The sequence below is a fragment of the Hordeum vulgare genome, chromosome 3H (genome assembly GCF_904849725.1).
Source record: "Hordeum vulgare subsp. vulgare chromosome 3H, MorexV3_pseudomolecules_assembly, whole genome shotgun sequence".
Taxonomy (NCBI): Eukaryota; Viridiplantae; Streptophyta; class Magnoliopsida; order Poales; family Poaceae; genus Hordeum; species Hordeum vulgare.
The window spans coordinates 530806233-530828380 of NC_058520.1; the positions used below are offsets into that span (position 1 = coordinate 530806233).

Genomic DNA, 22148 nt, shown 5'->3' on the forward strand with positions numbered 1-22148 from the left:
GTCACCTTACCGGCCACAGGAAAGCACACACCGACATAAGCCAAACAGCTAGCAACACACACCAACGACAATGCAACTACACTTTTCAAGTCACGTAACGAGGGAAAATATGCAAGTTTTTCATTGAAGAGGATCACCACAACCAAAACTCCACTACATGACATTCCCACTTCATGAACGACACCCTAGAAGCCCTTACACTCAACAAAGGTGGTGAAGCGGCATGTGCCTGGCTATGGATTGCAGCCTCTTTGTGGTGTTTCGGAGAGTGGGACCCACATATTCTTCATCTGACCTAACATGCCACCCATTTTCTTTGTTTCTTTGTCTACGAGGAGCTGATGCCTAAAAGGGAGGCCATGGACATGTGTGAGTTCCTGAAAACTTGGCCTACCCAAACTGGGAGGAGTAGACCCGCCTTCTGGTTAGTGCTCGCGGTGATGACCTAGACCCATTGGATGCGTAACAACATGATTATTGAGTGGGACTTCATTTTATGGGCCACTAATTGTGTATTCAAATTTCAGGCCTTTTTGAAGCACTAACACCCGCTCTATGGACAGTGGACCGTGATCGGTTAGACAACATGATGTGCGCTCTGACTCACCTTGCCCCGCCACCTATCCAATGATCAGCCGACCACTTGGTGACCCTTTTATAGTAGGGCATATTTATGTTGTTTCCCAATGGACTTGTATCTAATTTACCTTTACATGAACATGGTATTTTTTTGCGGAAAAGAGTATTTCATTCATAAAGTAATATGGTTACACTTAGAGGCAATAATGCTCATGTTCTCATTGGGAGGGTTACGCAGCCAAACAGAAGTCTGCTGTTGAGTATGTCCCAAATGGGCGAGAGTGTGGCTAGCGAGATTTACATTACACTTACTCTTCCGTAACCGAATCCTTCTTTCCTGATATAGCAATGATCTAATATCCATGACTCTATGAGTGTGAGCTGATCGATCTTGTCCCACATCACATATCAAATGTAGCGCATCCGCACACTTGCTCTCCATCACAAGGTCCAAATATGTCCAACCGAGTGCCAATGTTATGCCTTCATGAAATGCAGCAAGTTCAGCCTCCGGTGCATCCATACAATTAACAAGGTCTCTGGTAGCAACGAGCATCACATCTCCATTGTGACCATGAAGTATCATACCGCACCTGTTGTACCTTTTATGGCCATGAATGATCCATCAACATTCAGCTTGGCATATCCAATTGCTGGTGGCATCTAGTACTCCACATCATCATTGGCTTTGGCTCCTAAACATGTTCCCCAAAGTAATCAACAATTTGTTTACCTTTGATCTGATCAGTCTGAGGATGTTGTTGCATCGACAAGGTCGATGTGACATAACTAGCAAGGAAGCATTGAGAGGCCTCAATAGGGATCAACGGCTTCTGGTGGGTTATTTCATTATGCACATACCAGGACTACCACATAATCATGAGGACCATGACTCTCTGTGGTTTAGTCAGCTTGTCTAGAAGGCGGAATATCCACTCCAGCTCTGAATCCTGAAGGTCGGCGTCGTTAGGAAGATCCCAAACTTCTCTCATGGCATTCCATAGACAAGTCGCATGGGGACATCGAATAAGATATTGGTGAGCATCTTCAAGAGCATTACCACAAATAGTACAAACTTAGTCATGCACCATGTGTTTCACTTTCTGGGTGCTTCAGTAACTAAAGCTTCATGTGCAGCCTTCCATGTAAATATGTGTACATTGGGCGGTGCGTGACTCTTCCATATGAGATCCGAAGCAAGACGTCAACCATCAGGGTGAATAATCGAGGCCCTTTGATCATCAGCGGCCATCGTTTCCTGTATAGCGATGGAGTATGCACTCTTAACTAAAAACAATTCATGCTTGTCAGAAAACCAAGCCTTAAAATCAGATTCCAACCAAGGAGAGGGCATGATTTTTAGATCTCAATAACATTAAAATGAAAGAAGTTTTGTTGTAAGATCCCTCTGTTCCAAGATCCATCTGTATTTAACAGTCCAACAACCCATTTGAGGCGACACCATCATGTCGGCGTGATGGGGCAGCATGAAGTACCACGATGTATCCATGGGTCTCTCCTGATCCAGACCTTTGAACCGTTCCCGATACGCCAGATGGTCCCTTCCTTAAGCAACTGAAGGACAAGCTCAATGGCTTTCCAAGTAGATGGTGCATTTCCCATGAAGGCTATATCCAGCAACGATCCATTGGGGTAATACTTTTGTTGGAAATATGCCCTAGAGGCAATGATAAATAGTTATTATTATATTTCCTGTTTAAAGATAATCGTTTATTATCCATGCTATAATTGTATTGAATGAAAACATAGATACATGTGTGGATACATATACAAAACAATGTCCCTAGCAAGCCTCTAGTTGCCTAGCTAGTTGATCAAAGATAGTCAAGGTTTTCCGTCTATATGCAAGTGTTGTCACTTGATAACTGGATACATCATTAGGAGAATCATGTGATGGACTATACCCAAACTATGAACGTAGCATATTGATCGTGTCATTTTATTGCTATTGTTTTTTGCGTGTCAAGTATTTATTCCTATGACCATGAGATCATATAACTCACTGGCACCGGGAGGAATACCTCGTGTGCATCAAACGTCGCAACGTAACTGGGTGACTATAAAGGTGCTCTACAGGTATCTCCGAAGGTGTCCGTTGAGTTAGTATGGATCAAGACTGGGATTTGTCACTCCGTGTGACGGAAACGTATCTCGGGGCCCACTCGGTAATACAACATCACATACAAGCCTTGCAAGCAATGTGACTAAGTGTAAGTCACGGGATCTTGTATTACGGAACGAGTAAAGAGACTTGCCGGTAACGAAATTGAAATAGGTATGCGGATACCAACGTTCAAATCTCAGGCAAGTAACATACCGAAGGACAAAGGGAATGACATACGGTATTATATGAATCCTTGACACTGAGGTTCAACCGATAATATCTTCGGAGCTTATGTAAGATGCAACATGGGCATCCAGGTCCCGCTATTGGATATTGACCGAGGAGTGCCTCGGGGCATGTCTACATAGTTCTCGAACCCCCAGGGTTTGCACACTGAAGGTTCAATGATGTTTTAGTATAGTTGAGTTATATGTGTGGTTACCGAATATTGTCCGGAGTCCCGGATGAGATCACGGATGTCACGAGGGTTTATGGAGTGGTCCGGAAACGAAGATTGATATAGGATGGTTTCATTTGGTTACCGAAAAGTTTCGGGCAATTCCAGCACTGTACCGGGAGTGACGAATGGGTTCCGGGAGTTCACTGGGAGGGGCCCACCCAGCCGGGAGTGAGCCCAAGGCCATAAGGTGGCGCCACAACTCCCTAGTGCGCTGGTGGAGTCAGCCCAAGGGTCCCATGGCGCCACTTAAAGAAATTCCAAAAGAAAAGAACAAGAAAAAGGGAAATTGGGAGGTGGGAAGGAAGAGGAGGACTCATCCTTCCCCAAACCGAATTGGAGGAGGAGTGCTCCTCCTCCTTGGCCGCCGCACCCCTTGAGGGCTTGGCCCTCAAGGAAAGCCTCCTCCCCCTCCCTCCTATATATAGTGGTGTTTTAGGGCTGATTTGAGACAACTTTTGCCACGTGCAACTCAACCCTAGACCACATAGTTTTACCTCTAGATCGGATTTCTGCGGAGCTCGGGCGGAGCCATGCAGGAGTAGATCGTCACCCCACCACCGGCGCGCCGTCATGGTGCCGGAGAACTCATCTACTTCTCCGTCTTGCTTGCTGATCAAGAAGGCGAGATCATCATCGAGTTGTACGTGTGCTGAACGTGGAGGTGTCGTCCGTTTGGCGCTAGATCGGAACAGATCATGGATGGATCGCGAGACAATTCGTGGGACGGTTCGTGGGGCGGATCGAGGGATCGTGAAGACGTTCCACTACATCAACCGCGTTTCTTAACGCTTCCTGCTGTGCGATCTACAAGGGTACGTAGATCCAAATCTCCTCTCCTAGATGGACATCACCATGATAGCTCTTCGTGTGCGTAGGTTTTTTTGCTTCCCATGCAACGTTCTCCAACAGTGGCATCATGAGCTAGGTTCATGCGTAGATGTTATCTCAAGTAGAAAACAAAAGGTTTTGTGGACGGTGATGTTCGATTTGCTGCCCTCCTTAGTCTTTTCTCGATTCGGCGGTATTGTTGGATTAAAGTGGCCCGGACCGACATTACTCGTACGCTTACGAGAGACTGGTTTCCTCGACTAACATAGATCGAACAGATCGTGGGACGGATCGCGAGACAATTCGTTGGACGGTTCGTGGGACGGATCGAGGGACGTGAAGACGTTCCACTACATCAACCGCGTTTCTTAACGCTTCCTGCTGTGCGATCTACAAGGGTACGTAGATCCAAATCTCCTCTCCTAGATGGACATCACCATGATAGCTCTTCGTGTGCGTAGGAAATTTTTTGCTTCCCATGCAACGTTCCCCAACAGTCGCATCATGAGCTAGGTTCATGCGTAGATGTTATCTCGAGTAGAAAACAAAAGGTTTTGTGGACGGTGATGTTCGATTTGCTGCCCTCCTTAGTCTTTTCTCGATTCGGCGGTATTGTTGGATTAAAGCGGCCCGGACCGACTGTCACGCCCAAGATGCGACCCTATCCTCAATTTGGCACGAAGGCCTCGTCAGGGATAGAAGCGCATCTCGTCGTGTCGAAAGAATGGATATCGCTACAAGTACATGTACTGAAAAGAAGATATATATATATATATATATATATATATATATATAGAATTGACTTACACTCGCCACAAGCTACATCAGAGTCACAGCAGTACATTACATATTAATCAAGAGTAAGAGCAGGGTCCGACTACAGACGAAAATAAACGACAAAAGAAGAACGACGTCCATCCTTGCTATCCCAGACTGCCGGCCTGGAACCCATCCTAGATCGATGAAGAAGAAGAAGAAGAAGCAACTCCAAATGAACTATCAACGCGCTCGCGTCAAGTAACCTTTACCTGTTCCTGCAACTGGTGTTGTAGTAATCTGTGAGCCACAGGGGACTCAGCAATCTCATTTCCAAAGGTATCAAGACTAGCAAAGCTTAATGGGTGAGGTAAGGTTAAGTGGTGAGGTTGCAGCAGCGGCTAAGCATATATTTGGTGGCTAAACTTACGAATACCAGAAATAAGAGGGGGAAGATCTACGCATAGCGGACGTGAACTACTGTTGATAAAATAAATGATCTTGAACACCTACCTATGTCAGAAATAACCCCATCGTGTCCTCGATCGGAGAAGGAACTCACGAAAGAGACAGTCACGGTTACGCACATAGTTGGCAAGTTTTATTTAAGTTAACTTCAAGTTATCTAGAACCAGTGTTAAACAAAGTTTCCACGTTGCCACATAACCGGCACGGCTTTCCAAAAAGATTTAACCCTGCAGGGGTGCTCCAACTAGTCCATCACAAATTACCACAAGCCGCATAGAAATCCTCAATCACGAAGCTCGCGATCTCGTCGGATTCCCTAGTGGAAACATCAACTCTGAGATTACCCAAAGCATCACCGGAATCCCGATGCACAAGATATCTCGTCAAAGGTAAAACTAATCCAGCAAGGCCGCCCGACGTGTCGACGATCCCGATAGGAGTCGCATACCTCGTTCTAAGGACACGGCGGATGAGCTAGACGTCGGGATCGCTAAACCTCCGGGTGTCCAGAGGGGCACCGGACATCGCTCAGGTGGGGCCAACACTCATGAGGAGCACTGGCCCGGGGGTTGATTAAATTATCCTCGGGGTTCGGAAAGTCCCTATGCAATTTCATTAGGTGTTTAGGCAAATGTAGTACCAAAGTTGGGCCTTGCCAGACCAGCTTTAATCTAAAACGAATTATCAAGGGGGTCCCCATAACAACCCCGATCGTGTTAGGAGCGCTCAATTATGGAACATAACACCGGTAAACGGAAACTAAGGGGCAAAGGTGGAACAAAACACCATGCTAGAAAAAGGCCGAGCCTTCCACCTTTTACCAAGTATATAAGTGCATTAAATTAAATAGCATTTAATATGGTGATATAACAAGGAACCCATGCTTTCGCATGGAAGCAATGCACCTGCAACTAGCAACGCTAACACAGGGTTAAGCAAGCAGTAACATAGACAATCAGTGGTTTGCTAGGTTGAACAGGTTGAAGGTTTTCATGGCATTGTTGAGAGGCTGATATTTAACATGTGGTAGGCTACGAGACATAAACGGTAGCAACGGTAAAACTAGCATGGCAATGATAGTAATGGTATCTGGGGAAATGGTCATCTTGCCTGAGATCCCGCTTGGAAGAAGAATGCCTCCGTGAAGCAGGCGAACCGACGTAGTCGAACGGGTCCTCACAATCCGGCACGCTGCGGAACTCTATCGAGTCAAAGCAAACCGGAAACACAAATCAACACACGGAATTCACCACACGATGCACAACACAAATGATGCATGAGCGGCTGAATACATGCAAGACACGACATGACAATCCACACAATCAAACACTACACATTAAGTGAAGTTCAATATGCACCGAGTTGCATATTGACGAAACTCCACGTTTAATTATTTAGTTCTATCCCGATTAGATACACGGCAATATTAAATGTGGTTAAACATGGCAATAGGTGAAGCGTAATTAAACTAACTATCTAGGCATTTTTAATGAGGTCGGAAATGACATATAGCATCTCCGAAACGACCTCACATGTTAATTTACAATTCTGTCCAGATCTGAACTAATGCATTTAATTAGTTGTTAAACAGCAAAACAAATAGGTTCACATGATTCTACGCATCGAGACAAGCAATTTACACATAGAGAACATCTCCAACGAAGCTATGGTTCAAAAGTTACAAGCACCGCAAGATATGATGGCATGAATGCAATATGTGTGCAACGACGGTCACGAGCACTTCAAAACATACATCCAGCAAGAGAAAATGAAACTACACAAGATTCTAAGCAAGTTTCATGTAGGACACGATCAAATCGGAGCTACGGTTCAACAACTACTAGCAAAACAAGAACTGACTACAATCTGCCAAAATCAGCCACAAAACATTTTCTACGCCCCACAACTACGAGCTACACAACTCCGATAAACTCAAGCAAGGCATGGCACGAAAGAGGGCAAGAAGCACTACTACAAACAACTAACAACAACTAGCATGGCATCATGGATCACTAGGGAAATAAGACACAAAATGGCATCTCACACACTATTTCAGACTTAGTGAAAATTACACCTCATGAAGTGCAGTTTTCGATCTGAAGCTATATTGTCAGCAGCAAAACCTATAGCTACAGGACTCCAAATGGCATGAAAATTTACAGCATGCTAGAGAAACACAAGGGCTACAACTAACTCCATTGGACCAACCTCAAAAGAGCTACACATCACAAGATACAAGCAAGACAAGACAGCAACAAAATAATAACAGATTCCAGACTTAGAAATATTTCAGCTCCTCCAAAACAGGACTATTTCTAGCAACTTGAGGGCAATCAAAACACACCTAAACATGCATTTCTATTGCAACTAAAAATATCAGGGGCTAGTCTAAACACCCAAGAACAATTCCGTAGTTGACAACTTAATCAAACAAAGCACGGAATAAATCCTACGAAATAAACAAGAGGGCAACATAGCAAAATATCGCGCGAACTAACTTCCACAAAAGCTAAAACTAATTGCACAGATTTCTACCCCGAAAACATATAAAATATGTGGGGTTGCAACACAACAATATTTCCACACATAAATGCGAGGGAACGTCCTAAACACGGAAAATAATCTAGCGGCAAATCCCTACGTGCAAAAATACAAATGACCGCTCTAAAAAGCATGGAAAAATGGTTCCCAAAACATGGGCATTTTATCTAAGGCACTCGAGCAATCCGGACTTGCGCGAAAATTAAATACGGGACGTATCCTATTAAAACAGCACGTTATTCTAGGCATACGGCACGCTAAACGATGTCAAACAATTATGCAAGTTTCAAATTCGTAATCTACGTGAAATTCTACACGAGATACATATCTAATTCGTTGCGATCCGATATACGGATTAGAAACTACGGGCAAAAGAAAATCTAGCAATTATTCTGGAATTAATAAATCGCGAGATAATAGAAAAATGCCACTCGGGCCGAATCCGACGCTTAACAGGCCTAGCGGAGCGGCGCGAATGATCTAAGCTACGCCTAGGCGGGGGATAGTGGGCAGCTCACCTTGGGCCGGAGTCAACGCGGAAAGGAGGCGGCCCACGGACGAGGCGCGGGACAGGCCGATGGGGGCCGCTGCTGCTGGGCCTCGGGGCACCGGCTGGCGCGATGGGAGGCCGGCCCAGGAGCGGGCTCCTCGTTGTCCTCGATCGGGAGCGAGGCCGTGGCGGCGGCTGGGACTCGAACCGGCGAAGGGGCTCAACGGCGAGGGGATCTCGGGGAGGAACCGGTGAAGGGAATGGATCCGGCCAGGATCCACCCGGATCCGTCCGTTCCCGAGGGCGGCGACCTCCGGCGAGGGGAGCGCAGGGGAGGTTCAGCGGCGGCCGGAGTTGGTGCTGGCAAGAAGGTCGCCGAGCCGGCAGCGCGCGGAGGAGGCGAGGCAGCGCGGGCGACGGCACAGGGAGGACCAGGGAAGGGCCGGCGGGTGGCCAAGTCCGGCGACGCTCCGGTGAGCTCGGGTGGCGCACGCAGGAGGCCGGCCGAGGGGAGGTGCGCGAGCTCGGGCAGGGAGGTAGAACGGGGCGGCGGTGGCTCGGATCTGGGCCCAAGGCAGGCCTGGATCAAGCCTGGCGGGCCGGCGGCGCTGGTGGGAGAGAGAGGCTGCGGGAGCTAGGGTTTCGGGGTAGGTGGCGCGCAAAACGAGGCAGGGGGTAGGGTTGCTGTCTAAAATTACCCGGGGGCTATTTATAGACAAATGGGGGGCTAGGTTTAGCGAAATTCCGCCCCGGTTTCAACCGCGCAGTTGGATTCGACTAATTCCGAGCGCGGGAGCGGTTACGAGGCCGTGTAGAGGGGATATCCGAGGACGAGAGGGAAAACGGGCGGCGCGGCAACAAATTTTAAAACACCGACAGACGTCCGACGAATAACCGAAGACGGTGCCGCTACGCTCGACCGTTCGGGTACCAGACGGACTCCGATCGCGACGAAATTCGACAGGCGGCCTAGCTATATCTAATCACAACTGCATGCCAAGATTCACCTCGATCAGAGAAAGTTTTCAACACATTTTTAAAACAGGGTTTTGACGATGCCAAGGGCGCGTGCGAGTGCGGTCGGGCTCAGAACGGACAACGACGTGAACCGGCAACTAACAACGGATGCAAGTTTTGAAAATTGGCGGCAATGAGATGCCGGTGCAATGTAGATGACGCGCATGATGCGATGATGATGCAACAAAATAAAAAAAAATAGACACACAACAAAAACGGAAAGAGAGGGGAATCTTCTGGAACGTCGGCATCGGGCTGTCACACCGACATTACTCGTACGCTTACGAGAGACTGGTTTCCTCGACTAACATGCAACCTCATTGCATAAAGATGACTGGCGGGTGTCGGTTTCTTCAACTTTAGTTGAATTGGTTTTGACCGAGGGGTCCTTGGAGAGGTTAAATAGCAATTTTCACATCTCTGTTGTGGCTTTTGCGTAAGTAAGATGCGATCATACTAGATACCCATAGCAGCCACGTTAAACATGCAACAAAAAATTAGAGGTCGTCTAACTTGTTTTTGCAGGGTATGCTTGTGATATGATATGGCCAATGACGTGATGTGATATATTGGATGTATGAGATGATCATGTTGTAATAGTTAATATCGACTTGCACGTCGATGCTACGGCAACTGGCAGGAGCCATAGGGTTGTCTTTAAACTAATGTTTGTGTTTGCAGATGCGTTTACTATATTGATAGGACGTAGCTTTAGTAGTAATAGCATAAGTAGCACGATAACCTCGATGGCTACACGTTGATGGAGATCATGATGATGGAGAACATGGTGTGGCGCCGGTGAAAAGAAGATCATGCCGGTGCTTTGGTGATGGAGATCAAGAAGCACAAGATGATGACCATATCATGTCAGTTATGAATTGCATGTGATGTTAATCCTTTTATGCACCTTATTTTGCTTAGAATGACGGTAGCATTATGAGGTGATCTCTCACTAAAAATTTCAAGACGAAATTGTGTTCTCCCCGACTGTGCACCGTTGCTACAGTTCATCATTTTGAGACACCACGTGATGATCGGGTGTGATAAACTCAACGTTCACATACAACGGGTGCAAAACAGTTACACACGTGGAACACTCGGGTTAAGCTTGACGAGCATAGCATGTGCAGACATGGCCTCGGAACACATGAGACTGAAAGGTCGAGCATGAATCGTATAGTTGATATGATTAGCATAGAGATGCTTACCACTGAAACTATTCTCAACTGACATGATGATCGGACTTGAGTTAGTGAATTTGGATCATGAACCACTCAAATGACTAGAGAGATGTACTTTTTGAGTGGGAGTTTAGCAAGTAATTTGATTAGTTAAACTTTAATTATCTTGAACATAGTCTAAGTCCACTTTGAAATATTTGTATTGTAGATCAATGACTCACGCGACAGTCACCCTAGATTTTAATACGTTCCTAGAGAAAGCTAAGTTGAAAGATGATGGAAGAAACTTTATAGACTGGGCTCGTAATCTTAAGTTGCTCCTACAAGCTGGGAAGAAGGATTATGTCCTTAATGCTGTGCTAGGAGATGAACCACCCGCCGCGGTTGACCAAGATGTTAAGAACGCTTGGTTGACACGCAAGGAGGACTACTCAATAGTTCAATGTGCAGTTTTGTATGGCTTAGAGCCGGGACTTCAACGTCTCTTTGAGCGTCATGGAGCATTTGAGATGTTCTAGGAGTTGAAGTTTATCTTTGAGAAGAACGCCCGGATCGACAGGTATGATACCTCCGATAAATTCTAGGCTTGCAAGATGGGAGAATTCATGTGTCACTGAACATGTGCTCAAAATGTCTGGGTACTCAAACCGTCTAGCTGAGCTAGGGATTGAACTCCCGCAAGAGGCTATCATGGACAGAATTCTTCAATCGCTACCACCAAGCTACAAGAGCTTTGTGTTGAACTATAACATGCAAGGGATGAACAAGTCACCCGGCGAGTTATTCGCGATGCTGAAAATCGCAGAGTCAGAACTTCTAAAGAGCATCAAGTGTTGATGGTGAATAAGACCACAAGTTTCAAGAGAAATGGCAAAGGAAAGAAGGGTAATTCCAAGAAGAGCGGCAAGCCTGTTGCCAATCCGACGAAGAAACCCAAAGTTGGACCTAAGCCTGAAACAGAGTGTTATTATTGCAAGGGTCTGGGTCACTGGAAGCGCAACTGCCCCAAGTATCTGGCTGATAATAAGGCGGCCAAGGAAAAATCAGGTATATTCGATATACATGTTATTGATGTGTACTTAACCAACTCTCATAGTAGTGCCTGGGTATTCGATACCGGTTATGTTGCTCATATTTGCAACTCGAAATAGGAACTGCGGAATAAGCGAAGGCTGGCGAAAGATGAATTGACGATGCGCATGGGAAATGGTTCCAAGGTTAATGCAATCGCCGTCGGTACAGTTTCACTTCATTTACCATCAGGATTAGTTATGAACTTAAATAATTGTTATTTAGTGCCTGCGTTAAGCATGACCATTATATCTGGATCTTTTTTATTGCCAGACGGTTACTCGTTTAAGTGAGAGAATAATGGTTGTTCTATTTCTATGAGTAATATCTTTTATGGGCATGCACCCAATGTGAGAGGATTGTTCATATTGAATCTTGATAGCGATGATACACATATACATAACATTGAGACCAAAAGAGTTAGAGTTAACAATGATAGCGCCATGTTTTTGTGGCACTGCCGCTTAGGTCATATTGGTGTAAAGCGCATGAAGAAACTCCATTCCGATGGACTTTTGGATTCACTTGACTTTGATTCACTTGACACGTGCGAACCATGCCTCATGGGCAAGATGACTAAGACTCCGTTCTCCGGAACAATGGAGCGTGCAAGTGACTTGTTGGAAATCATACATACCGATGTGTGCGGTCCGATGAGTGTGGAGGCGCGCGGCGGATATCGTTATTTTCTCACCTTCACTGATGATTTGAGTAGATATGGTTATGTCTACTTGATGAAGCACAAGTCTGAAACGTTTGAGAAGTTCAAGCAATTTCGGAGTGAAGTTGAAAATCATCGTAACAAGAAGATCAAGTTCCTACAGTCTGATCGTGGGGGTGAATATCTGAGTTTCGAGTTTGGTGCTCACTTAAGACAATGTGGAATTGTTTCACAGTTGACACCGCCTGGAACACCACAACGTAATGGTGTGTCCGAACGTCGGAATCGTACTTTATTAGAGATGCTGCAATCTATGATGTCTCTTACCGATTTGCCGTTATCGTTTTGGGGTTATGCATTAGAGACAACTGCATTCACTTTAAATAGGGCACCATCAAAATCCGTTGAGACGTCACCATACGAACTGTGGTATGGCAAAAGACCAAAGTTGTCATTTCTTACAGTTTGGGGATGTGATGCTTATGTCAAAAAGCTTCAGCCTGAAAAGCTGGAACCCAAAGCGGAAAAGTGTGTCTTCATAGGTTACCCAAAAGAGACAGTTGGGTATACCTGCTATCTCAAATCCGATGGCAAAGTGTTTGTTGCTAAAAACGGAGCTTTTCTTGAGAAGGGGTTTCTCTCGAAAGAATTGAGTGGGAGGAAGATAGAACTTGATGAGGTTGTCGAACCTCTAGTCCCTCTAGATGGTGACGTAGGGCAAGGGAAACCCCTGCCGCTGCGGCGCCGGTTGAGGACGAAGTTGATGATGATGTTCACGAAACTTCGGATCAAGTTCCTATCGGGCCTCGCAGGTCAATAAGATCACGTACTGCTCCTGAGTGGTACAGTAATCATGTCTTATCAATTATGTTGTTAGACAACAATGAACGTGCGAATTGTGAAGAAGCAATGGTGGGCTCGGATTCCAACAAATGGCTGGAGGCCATGAAGTCCGAGATAGGATCTATGTACGAGAACATAGTATGGACTTTGGAGGTACTACCTGAAGGCCGCAAGGCTATTCAGAACAAATGGATCTTTAAGAAGAAGACGGACGCAGACGTAATGTGACCGTTTATAAAGCTCGACTTGTGGCAAAGGGTTTTTCACAAGTTCAAGGAGTTGACTACGATGAGACGTTCTCACCAGTAGCGATGCTTAAGTCCGTCCGAATCATGTTAGCAATAGTTGCATTTTTCGATTATGAAATCTGGCTGATGGATGTCCAAACAGCGTTCCTTAACGGTTTTCTTAAGGAAGAGTTGTATATGATGCAACCCAAAGGTTTTGTCGATCCAAAGAATGCTAACAAAGTGTGCAAGCTCCAGCACTCCATTTATGGACTGGTGCAAGCATCTGGGAGTTGGAATAAGCGCTTTGATGAGGTGATCAAAGCATTTGGGTTTATACAAGTGGTTGGAGAATCTTGTATTCACAAGAAAGTGAGTGGGAGCTCTGTGGCGTTTCTAATATTATATGTGGATGACATATTGCTGATTGGAAACAACGTGGAACTTTTGGAGAGCATAAATGATTACTTGAATAAAAGTTTCTCTATGAAGGACCTATGAGAAGTTGCTTACATTCTAGGCATTAAGATCTATAGGGATAGATCGAAACGCCTCATAGGACTTTCACAAAGCACATACCTTGATAAGGTTTTGAAGAAGTTCAAAATGGATCAGTCCAAGAAAGGGTTCTTGCGAGTGTCACAAGGTATAAAGTTGAGTAAGACTCAGTGCCCAGCAACTGCGGAAGATAGAGAACAAATGAGTTCCGTCCCCTACGCTTCAGCTGTAGGTTATATCATGTATGCAATGTTGCGCACTAGACGAGACGTCAGCTTGGCCATAAGTATGGCAGGCAGGTTTCAGAGTAATCCAGGAGTGGATCATTGGACGGCGGTCAAGAATATTCTGAAGTACCTGAAAAGGACTAAGGAAATGTTTCTCGTTTATGAAGGTGACAAAGAGCTCGTCGTAAAAGGTTACGTCGACGCAAGTTTTGACACCGATCCGGATGACTCTAAGTCGCAAACCGGACACGTATTATTCTTAATGGGGGTGGAGTAAGCTGGTGCAGTTCCAAGCAGAGCGTCGTAGCAGATTCTACATGTGAAGCGGAGTACATGACTGCCTCGGAGGCAGCAAAGGAGGGTGTCTGGATGAAGCAGTTCATGACAGATCTTGGAGTTGTGCCGAGCGCACTAAATCCAATAACTCTGTTATGTGACAGCACTGGTGCCATTGCCTTAGCAAAGGAACCAAGGTTTCACAATAAGACCAGACACATCAAACGACGCTTCAACCTCATCCGCGACTACGTCAAAGGGGAGGACGTGAATATTTGCAAAGTGCACACGGATCTGAATGTAGCAGAACCGCTGACTAAACCTCTTCCACGGGCAAAACATGATCAACACCAGAACTGTATGGGTGTTCGATTTATTAGAATGTAAATCGCATGGCGATGTGAGGACTAGATTATTGACTCTAGTGCAAGTGGGAGACTGTTGGAAATATGCCCTAGAGGCAATGATAAATAGTTATTATTATATTTCCTGTTTAAAGATAATCGTTTATTATCCATGCTATGATTGTATTGAATGAAAACATAGATACATGTGTGGATACATAGACAAAACAATGTCCCTAGCAAGCCTCTGCTTGGCTAGCCAGTTGATCAATGATAGTCAAGGTTTTCTGGATAAATGCAAGTGTTGTCACTTGATAACTCGATCACATCATTAGGAGAATCATGTGATGGACTAGACCCAAACTATGAACGTAGCATATTGATCGTGTCGTTTTATTGCTATTGTTTTCTGTGTGTCAAGTATTTGTTCCTATGACCATGAGATCATATAACTCACTGGCACCGCAGGAATACCTTGTGTGCATCAAACGTTGCAACGTAACTGAGTGACTATGAAGGTGCTCTACAGGTATCTTCGAAGGTGTCCGTTGAGTTAGTATGGATCAAGACTGAGATTTGTCACTCCGTGTGACGGAGAGGTATCTCGGGGCCCACTCGGTAATACAACATCACAAGATCGAGTAAAGAGACTTGCCGGTAACGATATTGAAATGACTAAGTCTAAGTCACGAGATCTTGTATTACGGATCGAGTAAAGAGACTTGCCGGGTAACGATATTGAAATAGGTATGCGGATACCGACGATCAAATCTCGGGCAAGTAACATACCGAAGGACAAAGGGAATGACATACGGTATTATATGAGTCCTTGACACTGAGGTTCAACCGATAAGATCTTCGGAGAATATGTAGGATCCAATATGGGCATCCAGGTCCCGCTATTGGATATTGACAGAGGAATGCCTCGGGGCATGTCTACATAGTTCTCGAACCCGCAGGGTCTGCACACTTAAGGTTCGATGATGTTTTAATATAGTTGAGTTATATGTGTGGTTACCGAATGTTGTTCGGAGTCCCGGATGAGATCACGGACTTCACGAGGGTTTCCGGAGTGGTCCGGAAACGAAGATTGATATATAGGATGGTTTCATTTGGTTACCGAAAAGTTTTGGGCAATTCCGGCAGTGTACCGGGAGTGACGAATGGGTTCCGGGAGTTCACCGGAAGGGTCCCACCCACCCGAGAGTTAGCCGAAGGCCATAGGGTGGCGCCACAAGTCCCTAGTGGGCTGCTGGAGTCAGCCCAAGGAGCCCATGGCGCCACTTAAAGAAATTCCAAAAGAAAAGAAAAAGAAAAAGGGAAATTGGGAGGTGGGAAGGAAGAGGAGGATTCCTCCTTCCCCAAACCGAATTGGAGGAGGAGTCCTCCTCCTCCTTGGCCGGCGCACCCCTTGAGTGCTTGGCTCTCAAGGCAAGCCTCCTCCCCCTCCCTCTCCCTCCTATATATAGTGGTGTTTTAGGGCTAATTTGAGACAACTTTTGCCACGTGCAACTCAACCCTAGACCACATAGTTTTACCTCTAGATCGGATTTCTGCGGAGCTCGGGTGGAGCCCTGCAGGAGTATATCGTCACCACCACCGACGCGCTGTCACGCTGCCGGAGAACTCATCTACTTCTCCGTCTTGCTTGCTGGATCAAGAAGGCCGAGATCATCGTTGAGCTGTACGTGTGTTGAACGCAGAGGTGCCGTCCGTTCGGCGCTAGATCGGAATGGATCGTGGGACGGATCGTGGGACGGTTCGTGGGGCCGATCGAGGGACGTGAAGACGTTCCACTACATCAACCTCGTTTCTCAACGCTTCCTGTTGTGCGATCTATAAGGGTACGTAGATTCAAATCTCCTCTCATAGATGGAAATCACCATGACAAGTCTTCGTGTGCGTAGGAATTTTTTTTGTTTTTCATGCAACGTTCTCCAACAACTTTGCCCTCAGAACTTTGGCGGATAAATTATGAGGATATTCAATTAATCTCCATGCATGTTTATCCAACAAAGCCTGGTTGAAGAGCTGTAGGTCTTGGAAATCCATACCACCAGCAGCTTTTGGCATGATCATACAATCGCAAGAGATCCAATGAGTGCATCATCTTTTTTGCTAGCACACCACCAAAACTCCATTATCATTTTCATAAGGTCTTCAAATAGACCCGTAGGAAGTTTGAAGACACCCATCAAATAGGTTGGTAAGGATTGCACAACTGCCTTGATAAGGGTTTATTTTCCACTGCTAATAAATTCACCCGAGTGCACCATTCTTTTTAGGAGCTTCTCTTGAATGCTTTGAAACTTTCCTCATGTCATCCGGACCTCTAGTGTTGGGAGCCCCAAATATTTTGGCTCGAATTCTACTTGTGTGACCTGTAGCACAACCTCCTCTGGTGCATCACTTGGGAAAGCTTTCACGAACATCATAAATCATTTATCAACATTAACCAGCTAGCCCGTCCATTGCACATATGAATTGATCACTTGCTGCACCCTCAAGGCTTGCTCGGCCTGTGCCTTAAAAAAGAGCAATATATCATCGGTGAACAACATATGAGAGATATGAGGGGCCCCACGACATACTTTCAAAGGCACAATATGATTATCATTGATCTCTTTTTTAGGAAAGCTGAATGACCATCTCCGGCAAATAAAAATAGGAAAGACGCCAAGGGACGGCCTTGGCGCACACCACGAGTAGGGATAAACGAATCCAGCAAGGTTCCATTGAATTTATCTCAGTAGCTCACTCTGGTCACACATGGCATGGTCCAACCAATCCATCGGTGAGAGAAACCTAGGCCTTTCACCACCTTCTCTAGGAAACCCCGGTCCACACGATCATATGTCTTTGACAGGTCAACTTTGTAAGCACATAAATTCTTACCCGGATTTGTGTTTTGCTCAATAAAATAGAAGCACTCAAAAGCCACCAGCGCATTATCTGTTATAAGAGTTTGAGGGATGAACACACTTTGGTTCATCGAAATAATATCACCAAGTATTGGCCTCCATCGGTTAGCTAAGCATTTTGCAATCACCTTATGAAGCACAGTACACAGACTAATAGGCCGAAGTTCTCGCAAACTTGATGGTTGATCCACCTTGGGAATAAGAACAATAGGTTGGCTGTCATAACATGATATTTGTTTTATTTATAAAATGGGGCGAAAACATGTATTAAAAAAAGTGTGAAAACTAGGGTTCGCCTAATTCGCCCGAGCGAAGCATGCACTCAGATTACCTCTGCTTTTGCCCATGTTATGTTTTTGTTGTGGAAAAAGGGTCTTTGTGCCATTTATGTACAGTAGTAGAAAGGATAAAAACTAAAAAAAAAGATTTTGGGCAGAACGACCACCAGTAACTGAAATCATAAGTTTGCAATAGTTGTTGAAGGTTTCAGACTTTCTAAGCTCATGTAAGCTGAACACATTACACCGTGCAATGCAAGCCCCACTGTTCGTTAGGCTTGTCGGAAGACAGAGCTTGTTCTACCTCACCGCCGACCCAGATCCAGCACTCCACCACCCAGCAGCATCACAAACAGAACACCTGGCATGGGCTCACTCGATCATCAGTGTTAATAAAAAACAACACTTTTAAAAATCATGAAGCGGCTTGATGATGTTGGAAATTATGGAATGCTTCCAAGATAAGGCGAATCCTCCAGCAACAGGAGATTGGCCGTGATGGCCGGGCGGCCGATGCATGTGCGGGTAACATGGCGTCGTGGGGGCCAGGAAATAGACGGTTAATTAGTTCTAGTCGCTGCCGCCGTGAGAGTGAGAGTGAGACTAGTATTGCTTTTGTGAAAGCGTGGCGCTTGGCGCGCATGTTATCTTTGAAAGCCACAGATTATGACAGGAAAGCTAACCGCGACCCCCCCTGTATATCCTCTACTAACACGCTATGATGATGAGACGCCGACGCTTCTAAGTCGTTTACCTGTTATGCTCGCGTGTTTTTCAGTTATACTAATATACTTGGCTGTTTATTAGACAAATCCAGGGCAAATAATTACCATATGAAGGGTGACTTTGTACCAATTGAGAAGGTGAAACGATGCTATATGCTGCGTTTCAAGCACGGGGCAGTGAGGCACAACCAACTAAGAGGAAGGTACAGAAGTCCATTACACAACGTGCGGAGCATGAGCAGCAAGTCAGCCGGTGCACCAAAGTCTCTTTTCCATTTGGGTGGCCACTAACCAACGTTTCCTGTACATTACACGAAGGTTTACCTGCTTAATTTATAGCAACATTGACATATAACAATGAGAGTAGATCGTGGTTTGGAGCAAGAGATGGTGCATTGATTGCAGCCACCGATCGGTTTGACACTTGGCGCACAGGACGGGAGATGCGCTAGCAAACGAGATCTTGTATGTACATGCATGACATACCTGCATGCGCATGCAGGCCGCAGCACCTCTGCATCTGCAGTTTGGTCTGAAGATACCGATTTCTGTACAACTTTGTCCGCTTACGTACGTGGCCATGTTCATGCATGTGAAGTCGAGAACCCTAATAATCAGCCAACTATGCCTTATAAAACTCGGAACTTATCATTTGGTCTTGGACTGGTAGTGACGTGCATGCAGGTTGCTAGTGCTAGGATAGTGGCATTTTAACCTCGTTAGATTAATCTGTCCCAGCACCAGAACTCCCTGCTTCGCGTGTCCAATCCGATGTTCCTTCCGTGGTTTCCACACCCGACAGGCAGATCTCAGGTTTATATAACTTTAGTGGAGCTACCGGCTCCGGGTGGCCGGAGGTTATAACCGACGAAACGAAAGGTTAACTGAAGAACGCAAGTTTCGAATCTCGGGGCAAGCTCCTCGCCACCGTTGGAAAGGGGAAAGGCGTCCGGAGGAACATGCTTCACACTCTGGGACGATTGGTTGTCATGCCTCCTCTTTCCGTTCCTCATATTAATCTATGTGCAACTTGATGGATTGAGCATCACTAAACAATTGGATTTGCTTTCGGCTTTCGATCGAATTCCGTCGCATCACATCAAACTGTTGCGCGCGACTTCGACATCCTGTCCCTGCCACACGTCGCAGTAAAAGTTTGGCATGGCATGGCATGCATGTTACTCTATACGTGAATTACCAGAGGGCGACCCCGAACATGCACGCATAGCTTCTGGATGCGCAATAATTCATTAGCAGCATCTTGATCCTGACGGATTCGTGGTATACGCCCTTCAGGTTCACACGATCACATGGTTAACCTGATTTATTTTATGGTTATGTATCAATGAACAGGATCCATATTGTTTTCTTCCTCCCCAGTTGCGAAATCCATGGCCTGTAGCTCGTGGGAGCCATGTGGGCAGGCGAGCTTAATCTGGCGATGAATTGGTACGCACACGACCAGGCCAGTTGCTGTCTCGTTGTGCGAAGCGTCCGCGGTGACCAGCACCCGCATGTGCGCGCGATTCGTATGTGCTAACCGCCGTCGTGGCCGCTCGTGGTCGGCGGTGGCTCGGGGCCGGGGACGGATGGATACGCAGTCCCCACTTCCTTCTCCGACTTTTGTCCCCTGTACCCTGTTCTCCGCCGTTCGGCAAAGCGATTAACGATTCCAACGGCCAGGAGCACTCGGCAGTTCGCCTATAAATACCTAGCCGGTAGCAACTCTCTCTTCACAGCCAAGCAACCATTCCATCGGTTCCTGAGCAAGTTCGGTCGGTCGCTTTACCGAGCTAGAAAGGCAGCAGCTGCTAGCTTCGGGCGCTTTGCAATGGCCTCCTCCAATGCTCTGCTCCTGCTCTTCTCGGCCGCCTTCTGCTTCCTCGCCCGGCGGGCCGCCGGCGACTACGGCTCGTGGCAGACCGCCCACGCCACCTTCTACGGCGGCGGCGACGCGTCCGGCACAATGGGTGAGTTCATCATGAGTGTACAGCCTTGAAGCGAAAAAAAAGCACCTAGCTAGCTACCTGTATGTGTGTGGCTCCCGACATGTCTAACTGAAGTGTCCTGCAGGCGGCGCGTGCGGCTACGGGAACCTGTACAGCACGGGTTACGGCACGAACACGGCGGCGCTGAGCACGGCGCTGTTCAACGACGGCGCGGCGTGCGGGTCGTGCTACGAGCTCAAGTGCCAGGGCAGCTCGTGCGTGCCGGGCAGCATCACCATCACCGCCACCAACCTTTGCCCGCCCAACTACGCGCTGCCCAACGACGACGGCGGCTGGTGCAACCCGCCGCGCGCCCACTTCGACATGGCAGAGCCCGCCTACCTCCAGATCGGTATCTACCGCGCCGGCATCGTGCCCGTTTCCTACCGGAGGTGAGTCGATGTCGATCGACCGTCGTCTACAAACCTTTTCGCATGGAGTACAAATTTACTTAATCTGGTCCGTTGTCGGTGTCGACCATGTTAGGTGGGCCAGAGTGCAGATTTGGTGCAGTTTGGTCTGACAGCAACTCTCGGTGCTGTTTTGAAATAGTTTAAGCGTCACGCTCACTCGACCATGATACTGCAAATTGCAAGTTGCAAGTCGCAATTTAACTGAACATCTCTGTTTCACCGACTGTATTGCAGGGTGCCCTGTGTGAAGAAGGGCGGGATGAGGTTCACCATCAACGGCCACTCCTACTTCAACCTGGTGCTTGTGACCAACGTGGCCGGCGCCGGCGACGTGCAGTCCGTCTCCATCAAGGGGTCCAGCTCCGGGTGGCAGGCCATGTCCCGCAACTGGGGCCAGAACTGGCAGAGCAACGCGGACCTCGACGGCCAGAGCCTCTCCTTCCGGGTCACCCTCAGCGACGGCCGCACCGTCACCAGCAACAACGCCGCCCCGGCCGGCTGGTCCTTTGGACAGACCTTCGAAGGAGGCCAGTTCTAGCGAGCGAGGCTCATGTCTTCTTCTATCATACGCATTGGTTTGGAGCTTGAGCAAGAGAAGAAGGAAACCTCTTCGTTATTATACTACAGAAGAGGCCTTCGGCTATTCTGAGGCTGCTGCTGATCAGCACCCGCTTAGGCCTTTCCTTCTCTCATGCTAGTAGGACATTATCGTAGAGATAAATAAGTTATCATTGTGAAGCTGAGCATTTTGATCATTGTTAGTGTAGCCTTGTGTTGTGGAAACACCGCAAGGTGATCTATTTAAGTGTACTTTTAGTAATACATGCATGGAATGGTGTGTGGTGTGTGAGAGTATCTTGTAACTTCTCTTGTTGCGTTGTAACCCCCGAATCCTTTCATATGATTGGGAGATGTTTGTGGGGGCACACTTGTTATTTTGGAGACCATGAACAATGCTTGGTTATGGCTTAACTGTTTAAGTATAATATGATATGGCGTCAACTGACAATCAGCTGCCCGTTGTCCTATGTCACGTGGAAGAAAAAGGAAAACGCTTTTGCTTAGTCGACTGATCATACTGTAGTCCGGGTCTTCTCACTAGAGTCATACAGATTCTACAATGCTCCTATAAATCCCAAGATGAGCAGAGTAGCAACTCTGCTCCATACTAAGGATTCTACTTTCCAAATTCTACTTTGTGATATTCCCTAAAGCTTCGTCTTGTGGTTTC

At 46.6% G+C, this 22148-nt stretch overlaps 1 protein-coding gene across 1 annotated transcript; it reads left to right on the forward strand.

The window, feature by feature from the left end:
• The first annotated feature begins 20242 nt into the window (after positions 1-20242).
• On the forward strand, positions 20243-21889 carry LOC123444728 (expansin-A2-like). The gene is made up of 3 exons (XM_045121549.1): positions 20243-20486; positions 20590-20896; positions 21152-21889. The coding sequence occupies exons 1-3, from the start codon at positions 20348-20350 to the stop codon at positions 21453-21455; spliced, it is 750 nt and encodes a 249-aa protein (XP_044977484.1). The 5' UTR covers positions 20243-20347; the 3' UTR covers positions 21456-21889.
• Positions 21890-22148: the final 259 nt, after the last annotated feature.